This window comes from Agelaius tricolor, unplaced genomic scaffold (assembly GCF_023055355.1).
Source record: "Agelaius tricolor isolate 1412-34295 unplaced genomic scaffold, bAgeTri1.0.p SCAF_9, whole genome shotgun sequence".
In the NCBI taxonomy this organism is placed as follows: Eukaryota; Metazoa; Chordata; class Aves; order Passeriformes; family Icteridae; genus Agelaius; species Agelaius tricolor.
In genome coordinates, this window is record NW_027269269.1 from 357,245 (window position 1) to 383,065 (window position 25,821).

The 25,821-nt window shown below is 39.9% G+C and overlaps 1 protein-coding gene across 8 annotated transcripts in view; it reads left to right on the forward strand.

Annotated features, from left to right (window-relative positions):
* STARD13 (StAR related lipid transfer domain containing 13) overlaps positions 1-25,821 on the forward strand; it is a 293,669-nt gene that overhangs the window by 213,587 nt on the left and 54,261 nt on the right. The window contains exon 1 of one of the 8 annotated variants that reach the window (XM_071433938.1): positions 7,807-8,336. The exons of 6 other annotated variants lie outside the window; for them this stretch is intronic. Coding sequence is in view for 1 of the 2 variants with exons in the window: in XM_071433937.1 (XP_071290038.1) it covers positions 17,563-17,572 (10 nt within the window). In the remaining variant the exon portion in view is untranslated. Of the gene's footprint in view, positions 1-7,806; positions 8,337-17,491; positions 17,573-25,821 lie in introns of those variants that run through there. One more of the 8 variants, XM_071433937.1, reaches the window with a different exon arrangement.

A 25,821-nucleotide genomic window follows, 5' to 3' on the forward strand; every position in this document is an offset into this window, starting at 1 on the left:
TTAATTTAGACCACTTAAAACTTTCCTGCAAAATGGCTGCACATGTGATACCTTTTCTTTTCTTTGTTTTTGCTTGGCTGCATTAAAGATGGGAGAAGAGATATGGCTGGACTGCAGGCTCACTTTGGGTTAATCCAGCAAGCAATCCTTCAAGTGAACAAATGGAAATGTGTCACCTTAATCATGGCTTGCTTCTTGCAACGTTTTTGTTTGAAAATCTCTTTCTCAAGTCTCAGGTTGAATGCCTTGGTTTACTTAGAGAATCCAAAAATATTTTTTAAATATAGTGAGATGGATTTAGATTGAAGTTGTAGGAAGTTGATCTGTAAGTGTTACTGAAGTGGTTAGGATGGGATTTTCATTTTAGAGGCACTTTTTCTCATGTGTTTCAAACACTTGAAATGACAGAATTACTGGTAATGACTTTTCTGAGTTCATACCACAAATGCCAAGCCTGAAAATGACTCACATGGAACCATTCTGCTTTGTCCTTGGATACAGAGTATTTCACAGAGGTTTTTTTTACCCTCTCTTTTTTCCTAGAAGTGATGTTTGAAAATAAAACCGCAGTGTGGCCTTTTAGTGCTAGGAAGCCTTTGTTGCTTTTGCCAAGAGAGTTAGAGAAGGACAAGACCAAGTGTGGCACCATTTGCCAAATGTGGTATGCAGAAATAGGTCTAATTGGGACCATCTTAGGAGGTAGCAGTGTATTGTAAGTTAAATCAAATATTGCTGTCTCCAACTCTTCTGAAAAGTCCTTTCTTTCTGTTCCCTTGTACTAATGCTCTTCATTTCTAAAACCCAGTAGTGGCCTCTGCCTTGGCTGCATTGCTTGTAAATGATAGTCTCACATGTCTGGGTACCTTCCCAGCACTGACATACATAATCAAGATCCTTATATCAAATCTCACTTTGCAGGAAATTACTTTGGGAGAATCCATCATCTTCTTTGCCCAAAGCTGCATAATGTACTGCCAGTTTTTGTTTTTCTTTCATTTTCCCCCTCTGTAAATCATGCTAAAAGATCTGAAGGATGATGGTAATAGAAATATGATTAGTGAAGTTTTTTGTGCGTTTGTGTGTTGAAAGAAAATAAATTTGTCAATAGCATAACTGACCAAAGAACTAAATGTCAGATTTTTGGATTTCTGAAAGGTCAGGAAGACAATGTTTCATACCTCAATCATGCTGAGTTTTGCTCAAAAAGAATCTTTGCATGTTTAAAAAACAAATTTTATATGGTGAAATAGTCACCAACCAGACTCATTTGCTTTCTCTTCAGTCAGTGTAAGGATGAGAGAATCACACACTGAGGGGCATCGTTAACATGGAGGATTCATGCCCATTCCCCTAAGTGATTGTTCAAAATAAACCTCTGCTGTCTTGATTATAGCCTGTTAAATTTCAGAGCAGTTCCTCAGATGAGTTGCAAGCATGTTTTCCTCCTGATGTTTGAGGCAGGAATGTGTAGAAAAACTTTGTCTTTTCTTCTTGGTTAGGGACAATTTTCTCCTGTGATAAGTACTGTTCTTAATTTTAACAAATCCCACCTTAAAAATCTCTGGGAAATGCATGATACTCTGTGAGAGGTGTGAGCGGAGCTTGTTTTGTTGCAGAAGGTCTTATGTATATGGATGTGTTTTGAAAACTTCATGTTTTTAGTGGAAGTGAAAGAGGAGATGTTGGGACATTTGTTTCCTCCCAAGCTCCAGTTTGCAGTAGTAAAGACAGTCAAAAACTTATACCAGGAGAGCTGCTTTGTAGAGAACTCTGCTTGTCTGATTTCATAAGTATAGCTATGAATTTTTGCATGTAAATGTAAGAGCTGAGTTGCCATAGGGTATTTAAGGCCTAACATCCTTCGCTCAACAAATACACTTTCTATGAAGGAGCTTTCAGATGCTGGGAATGTTCTGGCCATAATTTTAAAATTTCTGCATTTAGATGCTGTTATTTATTTCTTATCTGCAAATGTATTTTGGTCAGGCTTTAAGAAAATTAGTGTCAGTAGCACATCAACTTTGAGATTCCATATATCCTATGGAATTACCTTGAAATATTTGACATAGTCTCAGATCCTTCTTGCTCATAAAGAGATGTTTGGGAAGATAGCAGTCTAGTCAGATAAATTATCAATGAAATAGTCACAGACCTGGCATTGAGATTTGATGGTGATAAATCTATACTTAGTGCTGCAAAACGGTCAGCTGCCTTGACTACAGCTGCTGTGAGAGGCAAGGAATTTCACCCTGGGCAGTGACCATACCTGTTACAGAAACTTCAGCAGTTGGAAGGAGGCCCTTGAAGTCTTAGGCAGAACAGGATGTGTTCTCGGCCCTTTAGTGCTCCTCAAGCCAGTGGTGCTCTAGCACTTGGCTGGGTATTTGTGGAACACACTGTTTCCATATGTATTAGTGCTCGAAACCATTAAGTGTTCCACAGCTCTTTTACAAGAGGAGTAATTACATCCTGTTGGCAGAAATTACTCCCGCTGTTTAATTTGGAAACCATATTCTTTGCTTCCAGCCTTGTGTTGTTACACAGCAAAGAGTGGCTGCATTTTCTGCCCAGGGTGGTGGCACTTCTCTCTGACATGTGCATCAGGGATGATAGCGATGGTGGTGCTATCCCTCAGGATGACATTTCATTTTGTCTGTGAACAGGTTAATTTTAAATGGTGCAGGCATATAGATTCAGAAATCCAACTTTTATTCACAGCAACAAAAATATCTTTTCTAGCTCTTACTTCTCTGCATAAGGGATGCTGGGCAAGCCCCTGGGTGCATTGGGTCTTGAGGCAAATGCTGATGCTGAACTTTTCTCTCTTACTCTGTCCTTTTAAAGCCTTTTATGTTCAGAAGGAAACTAGCACTGCAGATGATTATTGTCTACCAATGGTGTTTTTAATTACTGATTTTCAGGACACCCAATTAACTTTCTGCTGAAAACAAGGATTTTTTCCTCCCTTGAAGCAAGCCAGTGATTCATATTTTAATATAAGCTTCTTAAAGTTTTGACTCATGCAGCAATTCCAAGATTTTTTATTTTGACTCTTTGAAGCATTTTAACATACTGACGAAATACTGTGCCTCTGTCACCCCACACAGTGTCCCTGTAGCGGGACCGTACAGCCACACTGAGCCAGGCCCAGCCTGCAGGGGCACAGAGGCGAGCGTGGCACTGCTGGTCCTTGGGAAGGGAAACATATTGGGAAGCAGAGCTTGCTGAAGAGTGTTTTGAATCAGGGTGGAGTTTGTCAGCAGATCAGTTTAATCAAACCAAAGGGAATGGCATTGGGCCAGGCTCTGGGAGCCCCTGCTTTGCCCATAGACAAGCGGGAGATCAGCAGTCCTTTGGTCGCGTGATGAGTAAAGCAGAGAGGCACTACTTGGCTTTCATAAGTGAGACTCAAGCTGTAGAGTCCAGAGCTGAAAAACATTTATGTTGGCTATTAAAAGGGAACACATGTGACACAGAGATATGCCATGTTAACTCCAGAGATTTTCCAGCAGAAGAAAGACTAAATGAGGACCAAGTGTAAATGAGAGAGGTTTTTCTGAAAAGTAAGCTAGGTAATACAGACTTTGATTCTTCAAAAAATGTGTTTGATTTAAAATGCAAAAGTGTGTGGCTTTCTCATCAGGTGGAGATAGCGCAACTGTCCTACTTTACATAACAACCACAATACTAAATGAATGACAAATAGTTCAGGATCTCTTTGGGAAATGGCAGTCAGAGGTAACAGCATCTGCTGCATGAAAGCTGCCCAGGAGAAAATCCCCCTGTCAACATGTTATTACAGTTTTCTGTTTTAGATAGGAAGTTTTCAATTTGCTTTTTTATTTTGATTTTGCCTCAAAATATCCATTTTGATTCAGAGTTTCAAATAGTAATAACTCAGTATTATTTTTCCTTTCCTCCTTGTCTTCTTGCTGAAAGTGATGCAGCACTTTATGTTCCCTCATCTCTATAACTTTTCAAGTTCCATCATCTTTAGGAAAAATACGAGTATGTTTCTAAGTGAAATCTGAAAACAGGGTTCGTCCGTTCCTGGTAGCACAAAGTAAAACCTTTGCCTCAAGTTCTTCTCCAGAATCTGCCAGGATTAGCAGAGGACATGCAATAACAAAGTGGGATGAAAGGAAGGGGTCATACAGTGGGGCACTGGCTCCTTGTGCCCTTCCTTTGAAGGCAGCTCAGTTTGCAGCTGTACCGTGGTTATCAGTGGCATGGGTGCGTGATTAGGGAACAGCAGCAGTAAATGCTGGCAAAATCTGGGAGGCTGGCAGTTGGGAGCAACAGAGATCAAAGGCTTGAGTGTCTTTGCAGACTGGAGAATAATTGCAAGTCACTCCCAAAATGTGGTCAGGCAGTGCAGCCTGGCCATTGGGTCTGTCTGGCAGTGTATTCCATGGGAGAGGTGAGTACATGTCACAGGGGGGCACATCTGCAATGCTGCACTCAGTTCTCATTCCCTGTGATCCAGCCCCCATTCAGCTGGCATCAGAAGATTCAGAATTAGAGGGGAAGTGGCTTGTTTTATCAAAGGAGACTGAAACGGGGCTCTGCTGTAGCCTCCAGGATCCAAAGATCTCCTGACTGGTCTTGTTGCCTTCAACTGGATGGTGAAAACTAATGAGGAGAACTTGAGCTGGAGGACCCAAGTGTGGCTCAGCTGTGGAAAGGTTTCAGCTAAAAATGGATGTTCAGACTATCAGAGAAAGAAGGCTGCAGGACAGTGGTGCAGAGGAACTGTAGGCAGGCACAAGTGCTCATCTTCATCGATAAGCATCTTCATCTTGCTCACCTTTCCATCAGTGTCCTCATACCTGTGTTTTCTTCTCAAAGAACTCAAGACTTTCCCACATCTATCTAGTGTCTCATTCTGTCTTAGCAAAGCAAAATCTGACAGTAGGAAGAAATAATGTGTTCTTGAGTATCTTAGAGTTTTAAGATGGAAAAGGCGAGGTTTTTAATAATTCTATTCACCACATGATAGGCAAATACACTACAGTCCGAGTGCCTTTAAACTGTTAAAAGTTTTCCCCAGACAAACTCAGGGTGGAAAGCTTGACATATTAAATATATACAATTCCCAAAAAGGGTTCAGGGCCAAGCCAGCATGGCTATCCTGGTTGCATGGAGAAGTCTGAGCTCTTCTAGTTTCAAGTCACTTGAGGGAAATGACAAGTTATTTATTCCTTCTCCTTCCCCTTCCCAGTGCATTTATGGGACCTGAAACAATTTATGAGCTTGGTGTGCCGGCAGGGTCTCAGCAAATCTCACAACCATTTTCAGGTGAGGGCTGCATAACAGTGACAGAAGGAACTGTCCTGCTGTCCTTCATCCCTGGGACATCTGTACTACCAAACAAGGGAGAGTGAGGGATCCCACAGCCAGGGAACACAGATGGACTCATGTTCACACTGCTTAGGAAGAAGTTGGTAGAAGTGGTACAAAACAGGGACCAACAATGCAGGGGGTTGTTTCCTGGGACCTGATCTTGTTCCATGGCTTTGGGTTCAGCCATACTGGGCTGCTACATGTAGGGTTGTGTTTACAACTAGCAAGTAGTGTGGCTCAAAAGATTTGCAGAGAGAAAAAGTCCTGATAAACCATCGTCTCTGCTACTAAATTTTGCTGCCTTATTGGGGATTTACTCTGGTTTGAGTCTGTGAACTGAACACTCACTGGTGGTAGCAGCAGATCTTCCCTTTCATCCCCAAAGAACTCAGTGCACTTTCTAGAGCTAAACCACATGGAGGACAATGTATAATAAATATATTTATTTCCACCTGCAGCAAACATTTTCTTGTTATTCAGGTGATGGTCAGCAATCTCAGGACAGAGAAAGAGCAAATCTTGCCCTCTGTACCATAAACATTACTCCAGACATTAAACAAAATGCTCTATAAAAGTCCTTGGAGGATCTCCAATCTATATAGTGAATGTCACACCATTGTATTGAGTATTTAATCTCTTTAGAAACCTTTTCTGGGGATTCAAAATTCTGTTATTATTCAACTGGATATGTACTACTGATGGGTCTCATTTATGGATTTTCAAGTACACTTTAAAGGTCAAACAAGTAATTTTAATCGGTTATGTGGTGTTTTTTTGACAGCTGATAAGTACTGAATGTGCCACAGCACCTGGAAAGCAGATTTGCTATATTTACCATTACATATTTAGATTGGGTGCAGGGATAGTGCTCTGCCCACGCTAATTTCACTCTCCATCATCAAATTACTGGCACTGATCAACCAGTGCATCCACAGGAGAGCACTGTCGTTGCAGCACTTCAGATCTGAGTCACAGCTTGGACAGGGGCCCAGGACCTGTGTCTTATGGCTGGTGGTTAACAGACTACTAGCTGCATCACAGTGATGTTGTCCTTGGCTCAGAGCATTCCTGGCTACTTAATCCATACTGCTTTCTCCTGGGCTGCCAGGCTAGTAACTATTTGGAAATTAGTCAGATGTGGTGTCTGAAATTCTTGTGTTCAGGTCACTCATGCCGTGGAGGTGGAGATCACAAGGTGACAACTGACTGTCCTCGCTTACTGTCTGCAGAACTGAAAGCAGAGAAAGTGAGAATATTTTCAACAATATCAGTCATGGATTGGGAGTAAGGCTTGAGCTCAGGTGCTGTGGCATCAGCTTCTATCAGGTGAACAAAAGGGCTGGCTGCAGTGCTTATGGGAGCAGCAATACCTACAGGGATGAGCAGAAAGGCTGACCAGCCCCAGAATGAATCGAGGAGATTCTTCAGCTTAGGGGAAAAAGACAGTCAAATTGGATCTGACAGAATCCCACAGATTCATCTATCATGTGGAAAAACTGGACTTGGGAGGATTATGAGGCACATAATGAAGTGGTTAGAGAGTTGGAATAAATAGACAAAAGTGCTTTTTTTGGTGTTTTTCCACTTCATTTTTGGAAACACTGTGGGGTAGGGTAGATGAGACTCAAAAAGGGATGAGATCCTTTCATAGAAGACCAGTGATGCAATAGTTCCACTCCTTCCACTCAAGCAGCTGGAAGGAGAAGCCCATGGGTCCCAGCTTGCTGGGAGTTGAGTAGCACACTTGGGGAACAGTTGCTGTTGGGATATGCTGCTCTTGCACACTTCCCCAGTCCGAAACCCAAGGAGTTCTTCATCAAGACTACAGCAGCAGCTCAGCTGCTCTTCAGTGTGGACAGCAGCCAGGGGAACTCATGGGCCACCAGGACACAGGCAGCTGTTAGTAAGGAAGGAGTTGGTTTTAGCCCTGGCAACACTTCAGCTGGGATGCAGCTCTCTCCATAGAAAAATCCTAGAGAACATACCAGGATTTTCCAGCCCATTCAGACTGTATCCAGATCTGTCCATTCATTTTTCATTTCCACAGCACAGTTTCTTAAGAAGATCTGGAAGGTGGAGAATTAGAACAATTAACAGTTTACAGAAACTCGGGTCTGTTTTGCTGTTTTCGTGGGAACAAAGTTTGTAGTGCTGGTTTTATGGTACCACCTTGCTTTTATACTCCATGCTTTGTTAAACATGGTAATGAGCTCAGCGCTGTGTAGTGCACTTAGCGCTGTGCAGAAAATAAAAGTATTTCCTGCCCACACTTCAGAAGAACTGATGCGATGGGAAAGTCTCTTTCAAGCTTAGGGCTGCTAGCCTAAACACTATGTACACTGGGCTGGTCTGTCAGAAAGCTCTGTATTGCAAATGTAAATTTATCTTTGTAAGCATGACAAGCTCCTGTTCAAAGCACAGTGCTATATAAAGCAGTTCGCCGAGGCAGCAGGTTTTACCATATTCCCCCCCTGGAACAGAGAGGAGTTTTGTATTACATTAATCAGCATCTAAGCCCTGAAGGTCACAATTATCTGGCCACTATTTTTCAGTATTAGTGATTTTAGTACATGATTAACTTTCATGTGTGCATCATTAAGATGAGGAATTGTTTTTGAAGTTTCAAATAGAGCAGCAGGTCTTAGCTGTAGTATTTGCCATACTTGCCCAGCCACTCTTAAAAGGCATGATTTATAGAAAATCCAGCTGTGAGTTTTCGTTTCTTCAAGAGCAGGAGGCGGGACTAGGAACAACCTAAAACCAAGCGGAGCATTGATCAGAGTAGAAATGATGTAGAGCACAGCTCCGCAGACAACAGCTAAGCATCGTGGAAGTATTAGCTGGCAGCGATAAGGAGGCGGAAGCAGAGCTCGGTGACAGAGGAGCCATCTGTCAGGAACTGGGAATCTGATTTCAAGAGAGCAGAAAATGAAGTAAAGAAGAAAGTGATTTTGGTTCAGAGGTGCAGTGAAGCCCAAGGATATCTGTGGACAGTAAGTTTCTATACTGCAACAGGGATATTTATGCAGCAGCTAATACTGTTTGAAAGGGCTTTTCATCTTTGAAAACAGACTTAAATAGCTCCTGTATTAAATAGCTTTAAGTTTTTATTTATTTGTAAGATGTAAATAAGCTTATCTGTTTGAGGTGGTGTGTTTCAAAACTTGTAAACAAACTTTAAAACTGCTGGTGTCCCTTACTTCAGAGGGTGCTTTTTTGTTTAACAAGGTCATCTCCTATTGAGGATAAGATTTATTTGTAACCTTTCAGAAAAATATCTTAGAAGAAAAGGCTGTTTTGGCCCCAGCTGTGAGGTGAAAAAGGGTAGGCAAGAATATTTTTTCTGGAAAGGGGAAAGGAGTTCCCACCCAAATAGATCTAAACTAACTGGAACTACAGTGTATAAACACCCCGGGGCTAAATCCTACCCTCAGTTACACTGATGTAAGTCAGGTTTAAGTCTACGGTAGTTAATAAAATTACTCCTGATTTAATTAAGGATAGAATTTGGTTGCACATTTCTTAATAATGAAAAAGCCCCATGGTTCTTTCCAAAGTGCATTTTATGTTAACAGATTATTAAGGTCTTGCTTGAAAATATGTTAAAATTAATTGAAAACTCACACTTTGATGCATCTTTTGTCGTATACTTGTAGCCTTCTTTGAAATTAGCACAAAAGCCAACATGAGATATTGTAAGCAATATTATTTCTTGTTAGCAGGTTCTCAGATAAGGTTTGCATTGCTCATAATTTCATGCTTGTTTCACTTCAGTGGCTTGTATTTGGGGTGATATGCTTTAATCCTAAAAAGGTTTGTGGAGCTTCAGCCGAGTGCAATAAGATGATATTATCTGTAGCAGAAAAGTGTCAAAGTTCTGTACAAGACCCCAGACTGTCTGATTGGGAATGAAACTGTTCTATTACAAATTGTACAGAAAAAATTACTCTTGTTGCTGTGGTTTTAGTGTACGAGTTAGAAGCAGAAGCATTGGCTGCTGACTGAGAAAAAAAAACAAAAAGTAAAACCCACTCACTATTATGGCCCAATATGGATGACAAAACACTGTAGCATGTGTGGGAAAATGGCTGCAGTCCAATGTCTGGAACCATTTATCTTCTGGTAGAGTCTGGAGGATGACTGTTTTATGTATTTTACAGAAATCCCTGCTGATTGATTTCATTTACTTAGGAGGAGGGGTCACAGTGACTGATGGCAGGGACAACTGGGGCAAAAAGTGAATTCTTTGCATTATCCTGACATCCTGTTCTGTTTGGGGTTATTGGCACCTTTTGAAGGGACCATGCTGGACATGCCTTGCTGCTGTATCTGCTACTACACGCAGCCAGAGGTTCGCTGCTTTTTTCTGGGTCTCAGCAAGCTGAGTGTTGCAAGTTGCACTTCCACTAGTGCCAGGCACATTTTGGAAATTATGATTTGCAGAGGCTTGAAGAGGAATGGACAGAAATGGGTGCAGGTCTCTGTAACCTGCCAAAAGCTTGGCTGATGGTGAGTGCTGTTACTGCAGAGGAGGAAAGACTTTGTGAAAGGTCTGGGGGAAAGTCTGTTTTCAGTGCAGAAACAGCTTGTCCCTATTTAGCACAACAGATTAGTATGCTAGGATGATGATAATGTTTTTTTCTGATGTTTGTTGCTAAAATACCCTCAATTCCTGTCATTTTTTTTTATTTATATGGAATAAAGAGCTTGCCAAGCACATTAGAAACAGCAGGGATATGCTGTACATCAGTGTTTTTCATTTATCTCTGTGTTATTTTTGTGTGTGCTCTGATGGCCTGTCTGTCAAGGTGTTTGCCTTCAAATCAATTCAGCTCACATCACAGCATGACAGGCACTTGTTATATACCAGGCATGTCTACAGGCATTTGCTTTCATGTTGCAGGGAGTGAGTGCCAAGATTTTCATATGATGAAACAAAAGGGTGGGGGATATGTTTTTCAGTCAGTAAGTACACTGCTACTGTGTTAACAAAAATGGAAAGGAAAATGGATTTTTCAGTTGACAATACCACTTCATTTGATACCCTTTAGGCTCTTCACAGTGTTCTCTACTAATGATTACAATGCCAAGTCCAATGCAGAATTACATAACAAACCTGGGGAAAAGGAAAATTATTGTGTGTCCCCCATCACATCCAGTTTCTCAGACATAACCACATAGGACAGTCAAGACATTTTTCACTGAAAGAGAAAGAAAGAAAGAGAGAGGGAGAGAGAGAGAGAGAGAGAAAGAGAGAGAAAGAAAGAAAGAAAGAAAGAAAGAAAGAAAGAAAGAAAGAAAGAAAGAAAGAAAGAAGAGAGAGAGAGAGAGAGAAAGAAAGAAAGAAAGAAAGAAAGAAAGAAAGAAAGAAAGAAAGAAAGAAAGAAAGAAAGAAAGAAAGAAAGAAAGAAAGAAAGAAAGAAAGAATCTTGTAATGTACCCAAACTACTGAGGAAATTTCCTATATTTACCGAGTATTTTTATCAGAGCAGTAGAAGCAGTTAAACGCTGTGCTTGAACAGTATCCTAAGAATAAACTCAGCATCACCTCTCTTCTGGACAGCATCCTGCCATGCACTATCATTCAGCCTAGTCAGCTTGTTCTTTGGTCTCACGGCTCCTCATGCCATCTTGATGTGCACTCATTTTCTGTCTCTGTGTTTTGAGGATGCTCTTATGGCTATCAGACATGTTGTTTTTATTCATGTGTTGACCTCTGATTTTGATTTTCAAGTTTACAGAAATTTAGATTAGTTGTAACCTTTTCTATTTCTTTAATTTCCTTCACTTCCTTCTCAGACACTATGTGTTTTGCTTATACTCCCACAGAACAGTTCCTTGTTGGCACCCTCACAGAGGCATAGCTGCTTTTTCTCTTCATTACTTTAGTTTGAACATTTCCTGCTTTTTGGTATATCTAACTCAAGAGAACAGTGGGTAGTGCCATGAGTTCCAGAGGAAGGTGCCACTTACCTTCCTTGGTTATGCCACTGAGTTGCCTGATGATCCAGAACAAATTTAGTGTCTCAGTTACTTTTTTTAGATCTGTCTTTATCACAGGGTTCTTGATGGGGTCTCTCTTCCTTTAGAGGAAGAGTGCTGGTAAACAACTCCACTGTAAGTCCAGTGTCTCCCTTTAATCTTGAATTTGGGCAGGAGGGGAAAAGAGTGGTCTGAGCTGACGCAAGTTTGTTTTTCCATCCAATGGGACTGCATTCTCCTAGTAATTTGGAGCACGTTTGAGGACTTTTAGTCCCTAATCATTCCTCTTCCGTAAGGATTGGTAGGGTGGTGTGGTCAGGCTCCAGCCCTTTAGTGTGCTGCCCATGCAGTCCCTACATTTTTATTAATCAGCTCTTAAATCTCTTCATAACATGGAATCGTTTTTCATGTGACCACCACAAAGGTGCCTTCCTGAGAGTGCAACTTCTTACAAATAAAATATCTCAGGCCATATTTTAGACATGTTGCATATTATCCCATTTTTGAAACAATTTTTTTCCGTTTGTTCTTTGTAATATAGCACGTGACAAGCATGGGGCGGGTGGTAGAGCTACAGCTGCCTCTTGTTTTCTTATCAGATATTGATAAAAACAGTAAATTAGATTAAACATAAAAAAAAACCAAAAAAAAAAAAAAAGGAGCTCTGTAGGCTGTGGAACATTATGAAACCACCCACTGAATGTCTGCGCAAGACATACGGCAACAGCCAAGCTGTTATGTGCTAAATGAGTTCAGAGTGGGGGCCAGCTGAATGCAGTGCATAAGTGATTTACTTAGTCACTTACAACCCTAACCTAGAATCGTGATTGTTTGCTGTTCTGTAAAAAGGATGACTTTGTGTGACCCCTTAAAGCCTTCAGCATTAAGTAGCATTAAGTTGATGGCTACTTGTTTTGTACCTTCAGAGAAAAATTATGCATAAATCAAGTAGGCTTTCCTTGTAATGCAGTCATAATCCTCACAAGCAAAACTCCCACCCAAAACCAGTGATCAAACATGGTTTCTTGAACTCAGAAAGGTCACCTCATAAAAAATATGGAGGTATAATATTCAGGCCACCCAGGCAATTTTTTTTCTTGGCTAGAACATTAATTAAGTCATTGTAAGGTTAAAATAATAATAGGGTTCTGATGTAAGCAGATAAAATACAAGGAAGCTACATTAAATTCAGTTTCCATCCACCAAACACATCTAGAAGAGATAAGCTCACTTGCTGTTTAAACATTTTGCACAGGGACAGACAGAATGGGCTGAGGTTGAGTCCTGAATGTTCCAGGGTTTATGTATTTAAATCAAGCCCTTAGCATTATTTTTGTTCCTTAATTACTTCTGGTTTGTTGATTTATTGATGCTTTTGAAAGCAAGTAGACTCAGTAAAACAGAATCATTCTGTCCTATGTAAAATTTCCTCTTATATCTGTGGATGTTATAGACAAAAGGAAAGGACTGATGGAGGGACCTTCTGTGGAGATGGTAAAACAAGTGGTAGGTCTGTAAAAGGTGGAATTGAGCTACTGAATTGCAAACGAATTGAAGGTCTTGTGAAATCAGTAATTAGGGCTGTCTCAGTTCTTGCAATCTGCCAGTGCAGCCAACAGTTTAGGCAGGAGCCTGGGAACCAGCAATCCTGCAAAAGGGGTTGGAGGCTGGAGCATCTTCATACAGTGTTGCTGGGAGAAGTAATGCTGAACTCACCCCTTCAGTGTGACATGTCCCTCCCATTTGGGGGTGACTTTATGGGAAATAGGAGCACTGTGTGCTTTAGCTCTTGTAATACATGCTTTGAGCAGGGACAAAAACTGCAAATGACAGTCCTTTGCCAGCCATGAGCACTTTTGTGCCATTGAAAAGTCACAACATAGTCTCAACTGGCTTTGTTTCAGGGAAATACTTGGAGACTGCACCTACTTTCTGCTGCCGGTGTCCTTGGGGCCCCCATTTCTGTACCTAAACTCCAGTTCCGAAAAGAACCTGTGCATCTTCTTTTCCAGCACAGCAGAGCATAGTATTGAGGCATTGCTCTTTCTGTGTCTCTCCTGTGTCTGTGCATCCCAGCTGGTACACCTAAAGTAGAGGATGGGCCCTCACTTGTCACAGAAGGGTTTAAAAGATTAATAGAGGCATAGAATGGTTTGGGTTGGAAAGAACCTTAAAGTTTATCTAATTCCAAACTCCTGTTGTGGGAAGAGACACTGTCCCCTAGATCAGGTTGCTCAAAGCCCCACCCAACATGGCCTTGAGCACTGCCAGGGATGGGGCATCCACAACTTCTCTGGGCAGAAAATTTAGAATATTTGTTCAGGAGATGTTTAATTTGTCACATCCCTCCACCAGTGGCTAGTGACCTGCATGAGCAGCTCTGTTGTATTAATTTGGTTTGCAAGACCATGTACACGAGATAACCAAAATTGAATGTGGTTGATAGAGGCACAATGATGTACATGTCTCTTGTGCTTCTGAGCCACTGAATTCAAAATGTAGATTTATGTTAATATTTAGCACTTACATAGTGCATTTAATCTCCATAGGCCTGCAGGAACGTGTCTAATTTATACATCTAAATTAATAGAGGTAATCACACATAGCAGTCAGTCTTTTCATCGCTTAACCCAATGAGGAATGAAGACACTACTTTGTTTGGACTATAATTGCTTACACATACCTGAAAATACCATCCCATATTCTCAGTTCTTTGTAAAAACACCATGGGTTTGCAGTTACAAGAATATTTCAGACAGCTGCATAATAAGTTAGCTTCATTTTTTAACTGAACTGAAAATTAGGAGGCAGCTCTCAGTGGGATATCTCCAGAGGAATTTTTCAGTGAACTTAGATACTAAATGAGCTAAACCAGTTCATTTTTAAAAATTGTTTGAAAACCATCTTTCAGAAAATATAGTCTTGGAAACCTGATACTTATAATGAGCATGCTTGCAGACCTCTAAGGCAGCAGTCAAACATTCTCGTGCTTCATATTATTTATTTATATTACACTTATATTGTCCACACAAACTTCCAGAGCAAATTCAATAGACAGCTATAATTCTGTCTTGATTATTCAGCCCTGGTTGCTATGGCATCCCAGCTGGGAAAGTACCTGCCAGTTCCAGGTGGCTGAGCACACAGGTGGATGAAACATGAGCAGTAATTTGGGAGCCATGAGGTGGTGTCCTGTGACCAGAAGGTATTGTCCATGCTTTTTGCAAAAAGGAGCAAGAAGTTGTGAACATTGCTGGGACACCTGGGCTTTATTTAGCTACAGCGAAAGAAACAGCCTGTTCCAGCAGTAAGCACATGTACTGAGAGGTTCTGGTGGTAAGCTATGAAATAATTTAATGATCTATTAAAATTAAATCCAAAATTGGAGATCAGAGGGGGCTGGCTGGGATCACCTATAGTCATGCTCAGTAACATCCCGCTCTGATTCGTTCCACTCAGATCACTGAGATTAAAACAGTTGTTGAATAAGGCAGCAGAACTGAGCTTGCAGGTGAAAAATACATACAGTGAGAATTGTAAGACCTTTGAAAAGAAAATCCTTTCTTATTTAGTCTTTGTACTCAGATCTTGCCCCTTAAAGTCTGCATAATATAATACAGATAGGATCTACAAATTCAATTTTTTTTAAGTCTAAACTATGTTCAGGATCAATATTCAAATGCTTTGATTGAGTTTTAACTCCCATCCAATTGTCACTGTTTTAAATCACTTTTATAGCAAGAATAAATTTTCACTGAAAGCAGTTTTTTTGCAACATTTCTTTTTCCAGTTAAAAAAATTAAGAACAAGAACAAAGACTACCAAACAAAATGCAACTTGTCTAAGATCTCATAAAAGCTCTTACACAAGAATCTATCAAGCCTGGGAAAATATGTGTTCTTTTGTAAAAACATATTTTTCCTTGAAGTCATTGCTAGATTACAAAAGTTCACAAAACATATTGGTATGTGTATGTGTTTATGTAAGACAGACCTCTGTATTTCACTTTCTCATGTCATGGTTGCCTTGACAACTGTATTTTATTGATTAGTAGAATGTATGTAATTTGGTTCAGAGCTGCATCATCTTACAAGGTCATTTTTCTTTGTGAGAAGTTGTTTCATTTTCTTATTTTCTGAGTAAAATTATTTTTCTGATATGAGAAATAATGTTCTTTTGATCCTTTTGGGGGTGTTTCTCAGGCTGTACTCAAAACCCAACAGAATTTGACATATGCAAGCTGATAAAGTCATTAAATACATTTCTGCTGATACATGCATTTCTTACTTGACTTCTTTTGCTGCATATGTTAACCTAGTATGTAATCTGTAACTTCACTCGTAACCAACTGGAGACTCTATCCATGCAATTCCAGCTATTACATACCTCAGGGTGCTTCAGAACCTTCTGAAGTTCCAAGTAGTAACACTTCTCAGGATCTCTTTGAACTAGATATTAATATAGCATTTATTTGACACTTAGATAAGCTGTGATGTGAAAAGCTTCCCCCAAAGAGTAAATAGTACTGAGAATAGCTCCTGAAATTGAACCCTTACACCCTTATTCTACCCGTTGTGGGCTTATCAGACCTATGGGTTAGTTCCTGACAGAGGACTGTATCATTTAGCCAGCCAGTTGTCCCACTGCAAATCCTATTTCTGTGAGTGCTGGTCGGGTTTATGAGAAGTTTTGGTCCTGACCTGAAGAATTTTCCTTTTCACACAAACTGAGCTGGGGAGAGGGTGGAAGGAGTAGGCGGGATGCTGTGTCTGGGTTCAGATGGTGCCATGGACTGATTATGTGCACAGCTGGAGGATTCACATATCTGGGTTTGCCAGATCTCCTCCTGCTTTGGTTTTGCTCTTTCCCTCTGTGTTTATTTGTCTCATGGTTTATGAGTACTACAGGAGCCAAGAGCAGTCAGGGTGTGCAGCTTCCTGAATGAAATCAGACAGGGGCACAACAAGAAAAAATAGGCCAAGGAGAAGGAGGAGTACAAATAATGGATGGGAAACTAATGAAGGTCAGCCAGATGTTGATGTAAAAGCTGTCCTTTTTTTATGTACAACTGAAAGCATAGCAATCCCTACAGTCCTAATATTAACAATTTACAAATTACAGCAGTGATTGTATTTAGATGTCATACAGAAGGTAAATGATGGGAATGAGTTGTCAACATACATAAGAAAACAAGTCTGAAAATCTCTAGCACTTTCTTTAAATATAATAGTTCCTGACAATTAAATATCCCATTGGTTGTTATCTAAATATTTATCTTCAGTGAAATTACAAGAAATCCACAGTCAGAGAAAACCCACGCTCTTCTGTTCTCTGTTGTAAAAATTAAATTATATTCTATATTTGAAAAAGCACTTGGTTCCTGGGTCTATTCTGTTGTATTTTTCTGGGTAATTTTGAAAAAAAGGAAGAGAAAATTGTCCCTGCTTGCCATTGATGGCAAGCAGGGACAAAGGCACTGTTACTAGATTGCAGTTTTGGAGGTTGTTTACCATGCTAAGTCAGAGACCATAATGTAAAATAATGTTTTTAATCTTTTGGATTAAAACATTCAGCAACAGGTCTTCCTAGCAACAATGCCCCACCTAACAGAGAGCCTCATTTTCTTGCAAGGATCCTGCAGTCTTACATGGATTTTTTAGGTCAGTCGTTGGCAGCAACAACACTAATTCATTCCAGATGAAAGTCAGGCCCACTATAATTAGCAATACCATGGTATTTGTCTGAAAAATCAAGAAACAGTGGCATTTGCTAGAGAGACTATGTGTCTTGTGGGAAATCCACTTCATTTAATTCAAGATTTAGGTACCTGGGGTTAAGCAGATGGTCCAGTAAATTTGTCACAACTGCTTGTACAGTCTAAGGAGAGCAGCAGTTGCTTACTGAATATCTGAGGAGAAAGATCTGTTCCCCCTCTCCATCTATCCATCCATCCATCTATCCATCCACCCACCCAAGGATGATTCAGTCTGCCTCATCCAAGTAAATACCTCTTCCACTGGGATTATAGAGGAACAATAGGAAATAAATGCTGGCAGCTCCATGCAGTTGGGTTTTACTCATTTGAAGATGAATGTGACTTATCTTCCTCTTGCATAATAGCCCAAGAATTAGAGCACTCCCCTCAGAGAGAGGCAGTCCTGGGCTCTACTTGTTCTGAGTGTGTTGAGCTCGCATCTCCTACATTTAACTCAAGAGATAAATTCCTCCCTTCGTAGGATGACCATCCGTAAGTCTCCACACTTTCGGTTTTTTATCCTTTCCTTTTCTGCCTGTCTGTGAGGACTGTAAGCTCTGTAGGGCACCAGCTAGTTTCTCATTAAACATTTGAGCATCACTGACTCTTGCAAGGTTCTGATTTTGGCTTTGTAGTGAAATATAAATGATGACAGCAGTTGTACAGTTTTGTCTCTTCACACCACAAAAATGCTGAGGAAAAGCTTTGTTCTTGTGAATGCATTACATATTTTTGGCTGGTATGGATAAAATTTGGGCTTTGTACAGCCTTTCATTGTGAAATGGTTTGTGAAACAGTGGATGGGTCTGCAGAGATGTTGGATTTGATGTGTATTTGGGGAATTGCTGGTTGCTTGATGGTTTGATATGGCCATGCTTATGTCCTCATTTTTGTTGTCTCTTCTAGAGACATTCATGCTGGAGCTTGGTAGATCTGTAGGACTGGGAAATATGATGCTCCAAGGCCCTTTCTTGCAGATTACTTTTAGGAGATTTTTTTGGACCTAGGCAAGTATACATGTGTCTGAGGGCAGGGGTAGGCTGCAGAGATCCTACTCAGTGTCACAGCCCCTCATTGCCTTTTTCTCTTGGAATTTCTAAAGAAAGCAGTGGGAGGGCAGGACAGATGGGGCTGAGAGCAGTGTGAGGACATTGTGCTGTGGGGACATTATGTGGTCACTCCTGCAACACTGGCGAAGAATGCAGCAGTGATGTGTTCCTCTCATGAGTCATCCTGGACCTGCCAAAAATTGGAACAGCCCATTACCCAGGAATGACTAGTGGTTGACCTTTATTTCCATCTTAGACATTATTGTAAAATTGAGTGAAATTAATTTCTGCTTTCTGAGCTCTGACATCAGTGCAGCCTGGTTTCCTACAAATTTGGATTCCTTTCCCACACCTCACTGAAAACAAGTCCTTCCCCTCCTCCATGTCACTTCCCAGATCTCTCTCCCATCCCTTAAATGTTTGCAAGAGAAGTGGTACAGACACTGATGCTGCTGCAGAATGTTGTGTACTCTGCAGCCAACTGTCTGCTGCCTCTCAGCATGCACAGTGGGTCACCCCACAAATGCCTTTCCCTTACTGGAGTGCTAATTTTTATACTTCCCTCTGCCTAACACCAGCTTTTCTAAAATGTAATATCTTTGAGACATGGCTCCTCCTGTCAGATTTGACTGAAACTGGCCAGTAAATTCTGAAATTGTTTTGGGAGGCAGGAGAGTGTCCCAGAGAGACAGATGGTATGAATATTATTTCTTTGAGAAGCAGTTGTACAAATATACTGTAATGCATGCAGAAATTAAAAGACTTATGAAGAAATTAGTGGGTGAAGCTCTGTGAGTTGTGTTGTGAAGGAAGACATAAAAGGAATATATTTTTAGGTTTCCTGTAAATGTTTTTAATTATTATAGTGAAAAATTGTTGAGCAATTCAACAACTGAGTTGCTTCTCCATCATGAGGAAAATGTGGGACTCACCCTATCTGTTCATCCCTAATGTGTTCCAGCCCAGGCAGTGATGAATTTGGTCTGAATTTATCAGAATTTATCATAAACACCTGGACACCTGTTAACTTTCTATCAGTACATGGCACCTATGAAGTGACAGTTGTTTTGGTCATCTACTACTTTGCAACCTTTAAAAGTGGCAAACTATTAAAAGTGTTATCAATTCCATGTGCTCATTTTAGTAAATAACATTTAAGAGATAGCTATAGTCAGATTTGGAAGTCCAGAGTCTGCTTTTTAGAAAAAGATTCTGGCTATGGTTAGGACATAAAATTTTAGTTAGCGGCTAGTGCAGGTTTTTCCAGTAGAAAATTACTTGAGGAGGTATGTGGCAGAATGGATCTAAAAAACTTACAATTTTTTTGTATTTATGGATTAAACAATTAATAAATAAATATTAAATAAATAAATGTAAAATCCCACAGTAAAGCTATTTATTATATTTCAGTTAGGGATCTTCCATCTTAACATTCCTGGGGTCTCATTTATGATGCTGTCATTTCTCATTTTTTCATCTCCTGAAAGCACTATTTGCCTTAGGGGTATGGTATCATTGTGATAAAAATGAGCTGGTGCTACTGGTCTCATGGTTAATTGCTGTCCTTCAAGCAGCTCCCTTAGCATTCAGCCCTTCAGGCTGCTTTGAAAGGGGCTTTACATTTACCACAGATGCCCTGATGGCTTCCAAAATGATGGAGGAGAGCATTTTGCCCTTTTCATTTTGAGGCATGATAAAGTCTTGGCGACTTTTGAGGCCAACTGCCAGATGTGATTAAAAATTAATGAAACAGAACAATTGCACCTCATCCCCTTGACAGACACTCAAGTAAGTGCTTTTTCTAAGACTACTTTTCTAAATTTTTTTTTCCATCTCTATTTTTCTCTCATCTGACCACAATGACATCTTCCTTAGCATTAAAAATGGAAAACAATAGTAGAGGATATTTGAGGATTTTTTTCATACAGTTCCCTGCAAGTTCTGTTTGGATTTTGTTCATCACACATAGGATGAACTATCAAGACAGACTGTAAACTGAAACATGAAACTGAGGTATAAGTGAGGAAGGAGATCTGCTGCTGTTTAGTGCTACAGAAGGCGTCTTTGGTAAAGCTCACATTCAGTGTGTGCAAGTTGAAACATTTTCAAAAAAATAATCTGTTGGTTTTTTTTTTTTTTGGGATAAGCCTACACTGCCTTCCTTCAAAGCCTGTCTGTATTGGAACAGAGACTAAATATCATCTTTTCTGTGTTCTACTACCTCAGCCTTCAAATATTCTAAAAGAAAGGAAGTAGAAAAAAGTGGGGAGGAGAGCAGTCTCTGCATTGATGCTTTGGAAGGTTATTGGGGAATATCAGTGCTCAGGCCCTGAGATTGAAGAAGAGCAATAATTTGACAAAAAATAATTAACTAATACTAATTAATGCTTCTTTGCTACTTTACATGTGCTGCAGATTGCAGACACCAGCTAAATGTAGAGACTTGGTTATACATAGAGAGATTTTGTTCTTTGAATTCTGTCAATTTTTTCAAAGAGCTATAAATAAACAAGTATATATTTGACTGACTATCTTTTTTTGCCAAAGCAGAGAAACTCAGGCATCATTGTCTGTGAACTATTCACAAGGTTTTAAATGCAAAATATTTTAGGGCTAAATGCTGATATTTTTACTGATACTAAACAAGAATGTACTCTTCATGTTATTTATTAGTAGTGAGAGTGTCTAGTGTTTGATAAAAATATTTATTCTGAAATATTATTTTGGAGAGGCATTTATCACTAAGATTATAATTTAGGGATTTTTTTTTTTTTTATTTGGAAGAACATACTCCTGGCTGGTCAGACACACTTTTTGTCCATTGTGCCCTGTGAGGGATAACCATGGGCTATTTAGAAGACAGTGTTTGCCTGACACAAATATTGCTCCCTTGAGAGCAGACTTTCATGATAATTCATCACATTATCATGGCATAAGTACGCACAGTTACTCAGAGTCATTGCAGTTACGTAGTTCCCCCCAACAGGATACTGTTAAATAAACAATGTTATTTGAGGAATTGGCAATTCCCTCTTCCGTTCTTCACCCAAAGTATATTCTTAGCTTTTCATTCACTGGTGTTTTTGCTTTCCTGGAACCCGCTCTTCTGCCTTCTGAAACTCACAGTTGTGCAGACCCCTGATCCAAACAACTCTGTGATAGTTTGTTGAGATCTGCACTTTTGTATTCATCAGACAAAGTGAGGGTTAACCAGTCTGAGCACTGCAGGTGAGGTTATCATCCAGCAGCCCTTATACACCATGGAAAGCAGCATTGCATGAAATGGCACCATTTCTGTGAGCAGGGATTCAAATGGTGCTGAGATGCCAGCATGGCAGGAATTTAAGATACTGCTTGCAAGAAAAGAAAAGTTTATGGGGTTTCTGCTACAGGTGTGGCAGTCCAGAGGTAGTTAAGTGCAAGGTCTGGAAAAGTAAGCACTGCCTTCCAGGCACACACTGCTCAAGTTAATGTCTCCTCCTGAGAACAGAGCTGGAACTGTATCATCAAAACATCAACTTCAGCAAAGAGCTGTAAATTTGCCACCTAGCTGGTTTGAGACCAAAGCAACCTGTTTAGTCAGGTGTATCTCAGAAATTGTCCTGAATCCAGGATTCCTCTAAGGAAGAGTAAATATTAGTCCTGCAGGTTTTGACAGAGAGTGGATTAGATGAACTTTCACTCTCCACTTTGGCCTTATTTTCCATGGTTTATATCATCTTCTTAGATGAAGTCTTTTTAAAATAAAATTTAGCATGGCCATCCTTGGGAAGAAAAAAAGCCAACTCTCTTTATCATTTTTCAAACTGGTCATTCTACAGGATGTGGCTGCAGTTATTATCAGTCCCAGTACATGAGTCAGATGGTGGCATTATCAAGTTATTCCTTTCTCTGTGTTTGCATAAGATCCAGTGAAGAAAATGTGACTGCCCTCACAGGCAGTGGAGTTCAACATTTTCCTAAATTCAGTGACAGAGCACATGGAGGAATGAAATTTGACAGAGACTCACTGAAGTATCCTGAGCATTAGTGGGATAGCTGTGAAAACTAAGACAGTGAAAAACACAGTTGGAGAGCCAGAAGGAAAAGATACTTGTGAAAATAAAACCAAAAAGGAGCCCAGCAGTAAGGAATTCTCTATTTTGTTGAAAATACAGGAGAGATGAAGAATGTGGGGTTCTTTTTCAGATCTGCTTCTTACATAAATATTACAATGCATGCCTTATGGCACAATCCAGCAAAGCAAGCATGGAAATAAATGTTAGACACATTTAGGTGCAGTGATTTCAATAACAAAAATCTGTTGAAAATTTTCATCAGAAGAACAAGCTTATTCCTTAAGACAGTGTGAAACTGCGCAGTTGCACCCCTTACAATTTAAGTTTTAAATTTATCTTTTCCTCAGAAGAAAATTACTTTACATATATCCTTTGATTGTAATCTAGGTTACAGGAATATACTGCTGTAAAAATATAGCATTACTGGAATTTTCCAAGTCTCAAAATAATTTAGTGTCCAAATACATACTTTATCTGATTTATGGCTTCACAGCCATGTCTAAGCCAGTGGTGCCAAATAAAATTTTCTTTACTGTGATATGTATGCAGTTCTTTTTAAGGTATTTGGAATGATGTCTGACATTTAAATTAAGCAAAAGTTTCCTTCTAAAAATATTCAGCTATAGTTGTATTTTTAATGTGCAATTTCATCTTTTACATTTTTAAAGTGTAACTTCATTTCTTACAATATCAGTGCTCAAACATATCTATAATATGCTTAACAAAATCAAGGACCCAGTACATGCAAAAAACATGAAGTCATGTCCTACAAGGGCAGGTTTTTTTCCTTCATATCATTGTGAAAGTAGTTTTCTGTACTTCAATAATTTACCAATTCCATTCAATGAATATCTCTCAAGTAAGCAATCAGAGAAAAAAAAAAGTGAATTTGCCCTCAGCTTCCCATATATGAGCAGGTTCCTGACACCTATGTAGAAATGTGTAATTGAAATAACATTTGCATAAATTCCATTTAGTAAGGATGCATTAGCTGATGCCAGTGAGTGTGAGGACACTTAATCAAACAGTAAATAGCAATGCATGTCTAAGCATTGATCAGTTAATGCAGACATCGTCAGAAGAATTAAATAGATCATGATGTCCTTCTGTTCTTTCTCTTTATTTAGTGTAATATGCTGTTGCTTTCTAAATTTCCTCAGGGTCTTTAATAAAGAAAGATCTCTTCACTTAATTTTGACAGCTGTGTAATTGGGGTGTTAAATCATCCTCAGGATGTAATCAAAATGATTCTACTATGTAACAATTCTCTGGGTTTTCTACTTAGTTTAGAGCAGAAGCGAGAGATTTTGGTAATTGCAGTCTCTTGTATTACCTTAAAAGTCAAGCATTGACCATTATAATACAACAGTTATAGTGTAGAAAATCTCCAGGTCACTTGTAAATAAATGTAATTCAAAATCCAGAATAACCACTGTGGTAGATATAATTTCAGTGTAGGAAAATCTGATCCACAAAGACAGTTTAACAGAATAATAGGATTTGGTTTGCCAGAATCAAATCACAGACCAGCATCAGAATCTGGAAAAAAAAATCACTAAATCTGACACTCAATCATGATTTTAGCTACATAAAATGCATCAAATAACTACCTGAACTCTAGACTCTGTTTATAAAAAGTCACAGGATCTGTGCACCAGCACTATCCATGCTTATATGGGAAGGTGATAGCAGTGACTGTAAAACTGAGGCTTTCTTCACAAGGTGCCCCATGCAGAGGTAGGATCCAAGAGGGAAACCCCAGACTGGGATCTCACCACCTCCTGCCCTTCCCTGTCTGCTGATCAGTCTCTTGGCCTTAACCCCACAAGTGCCAATTGACATATTTGTTCTGGTTTCAGGTATTTCTGCTTGAAGGCAGTGAAGTTTCCTTTATCCTAGGAAATTCTGAGAAAAGGGCAGTGATCCCAACACCTTTACAGTTTCGGCCTTTGGTCAAATGCTATGGTCACTAGTGTACTCATCAACTGAATCAGATTTCCTGGATTTATTCTAAGAAACAACGGTAGGGCAAGACTCCAACCTAAAATCATACGCTAAGCAGGAGGGATTTCAGCTAATGTTATCCCTTGGAGTTATGCCGAACTGCTAATTCAAGTGCTCAGTGCATGGTAAAGTTCCTGTAGACTCTGCAGAAGAGCAGCTCAGCTTAGAAGTGATGCAGAGAGGTACATGGAAGTTCAGCCAAGCCAGGTGGCTTGTGGACACTGCAGCATCCTCCTGGAAATGGCCTGCCTATGCTCTCTGAGAACATTTTTCCTGCAAACAGGCTATATGTTAATTTCTTGATACACCCTCAATTTCCACTGTATAATAGCACTAATGACCTTGACAGAAAGCATTTCCTAGCGATTAATAACCATTTGAGATTTAATGACCTGAGGTTGTGCCGCAGGCCATCAACTCCTTCAAGCTGCTCATTAAATTCTTAGGGTACACAGCCTGCTTCAATCACTCCTGCTTAGGCATTTGCTCAGTGTCACCTACTAACAATATTCTCCCTGAGGTATTTCCTCTTCAGAGGCCCTGGAAATGTGTTTGTCTTTAAGACTTTTGGGAAAATAACTCATCATTAATTTTTTAGGTGATTTCTGTTTCAAGTCAGAGCATTTACTCAGGCTGTCACTGAGCTCTTGGTGTGAGGAACTCAGTAAAAGTGAGACAGTTAAATTCATAAATTGCACCTTGAAATATAAACTATTTGTTCTAGTTGCTTACAATCTCATAATATAAATCAAGAGCCAGTAGCCTCCAGCATCCAAACACTGGTGGTTCAGCCAAAGGTAGCTTATTTGAGAGGTGATTTTGGACAGGCTACCACTTTCTAGCAAAGACCAGCTTCATACTAGCTCTAAAAGACACTCCAAATTCAGATCTGTGCAGAATGAACAATAGAGAGCAATGCTGCTTATTGGAGGAGAAATGCTCCAACAAGCCAATTTCTCACAGATGAAATCATAAGTCAAAGATGGTGTATTGTCCCATGTTATGGTACATACTTGTGAAGGGTGAACTTGTTTTTCTGTTGAAGATTTTTCATTTAAGGGAACATTCTTCCCATATTCAGATGGCACCAAGCACAATTGGATCTTAGTTAAATCTGCTGCTGTGGTGTTACATCGTGTTCCCTGTTTATTTGTGTAAGAGTGCGGCGCACCATGCCAAATAGGCATGGCACAAACAAATTGCTATTTCTTCCCAGAGTTTCAAAACTGAGAGAGAAGAAAATGCTTGGGGAAGAAGGCAATCAGCAACAGTTGTGGGAAGCTGATACAGGAAGCATGGTGCAGAGTGATGTGTCTACAAATCAGTTATATTGTCTTCACATCAATTACAAGAATCTTCTACTGAGGCTCTGCCAGGATCACATTCTCACATTAGTCCCTGTTGTGCACTGAGCAATCAGTTCCCTTGTTATGTCTGGGGAGAACTAGGAACAGGGCTTTTAGGGAGCTGGAAAGTGAAGATGCCTACCCCTCTGTCTGGGAAGACCTGCCCTCAACCTGATTTTAACTTGGAACCAGCTCTGTGCTTTGAGCTAACATCTTTGTCCAGAGGCTGCCCACATATTTAGGGAAAGAAAAGCATTTTGCTGGCAAAGTCTAAAAGTTTAAAG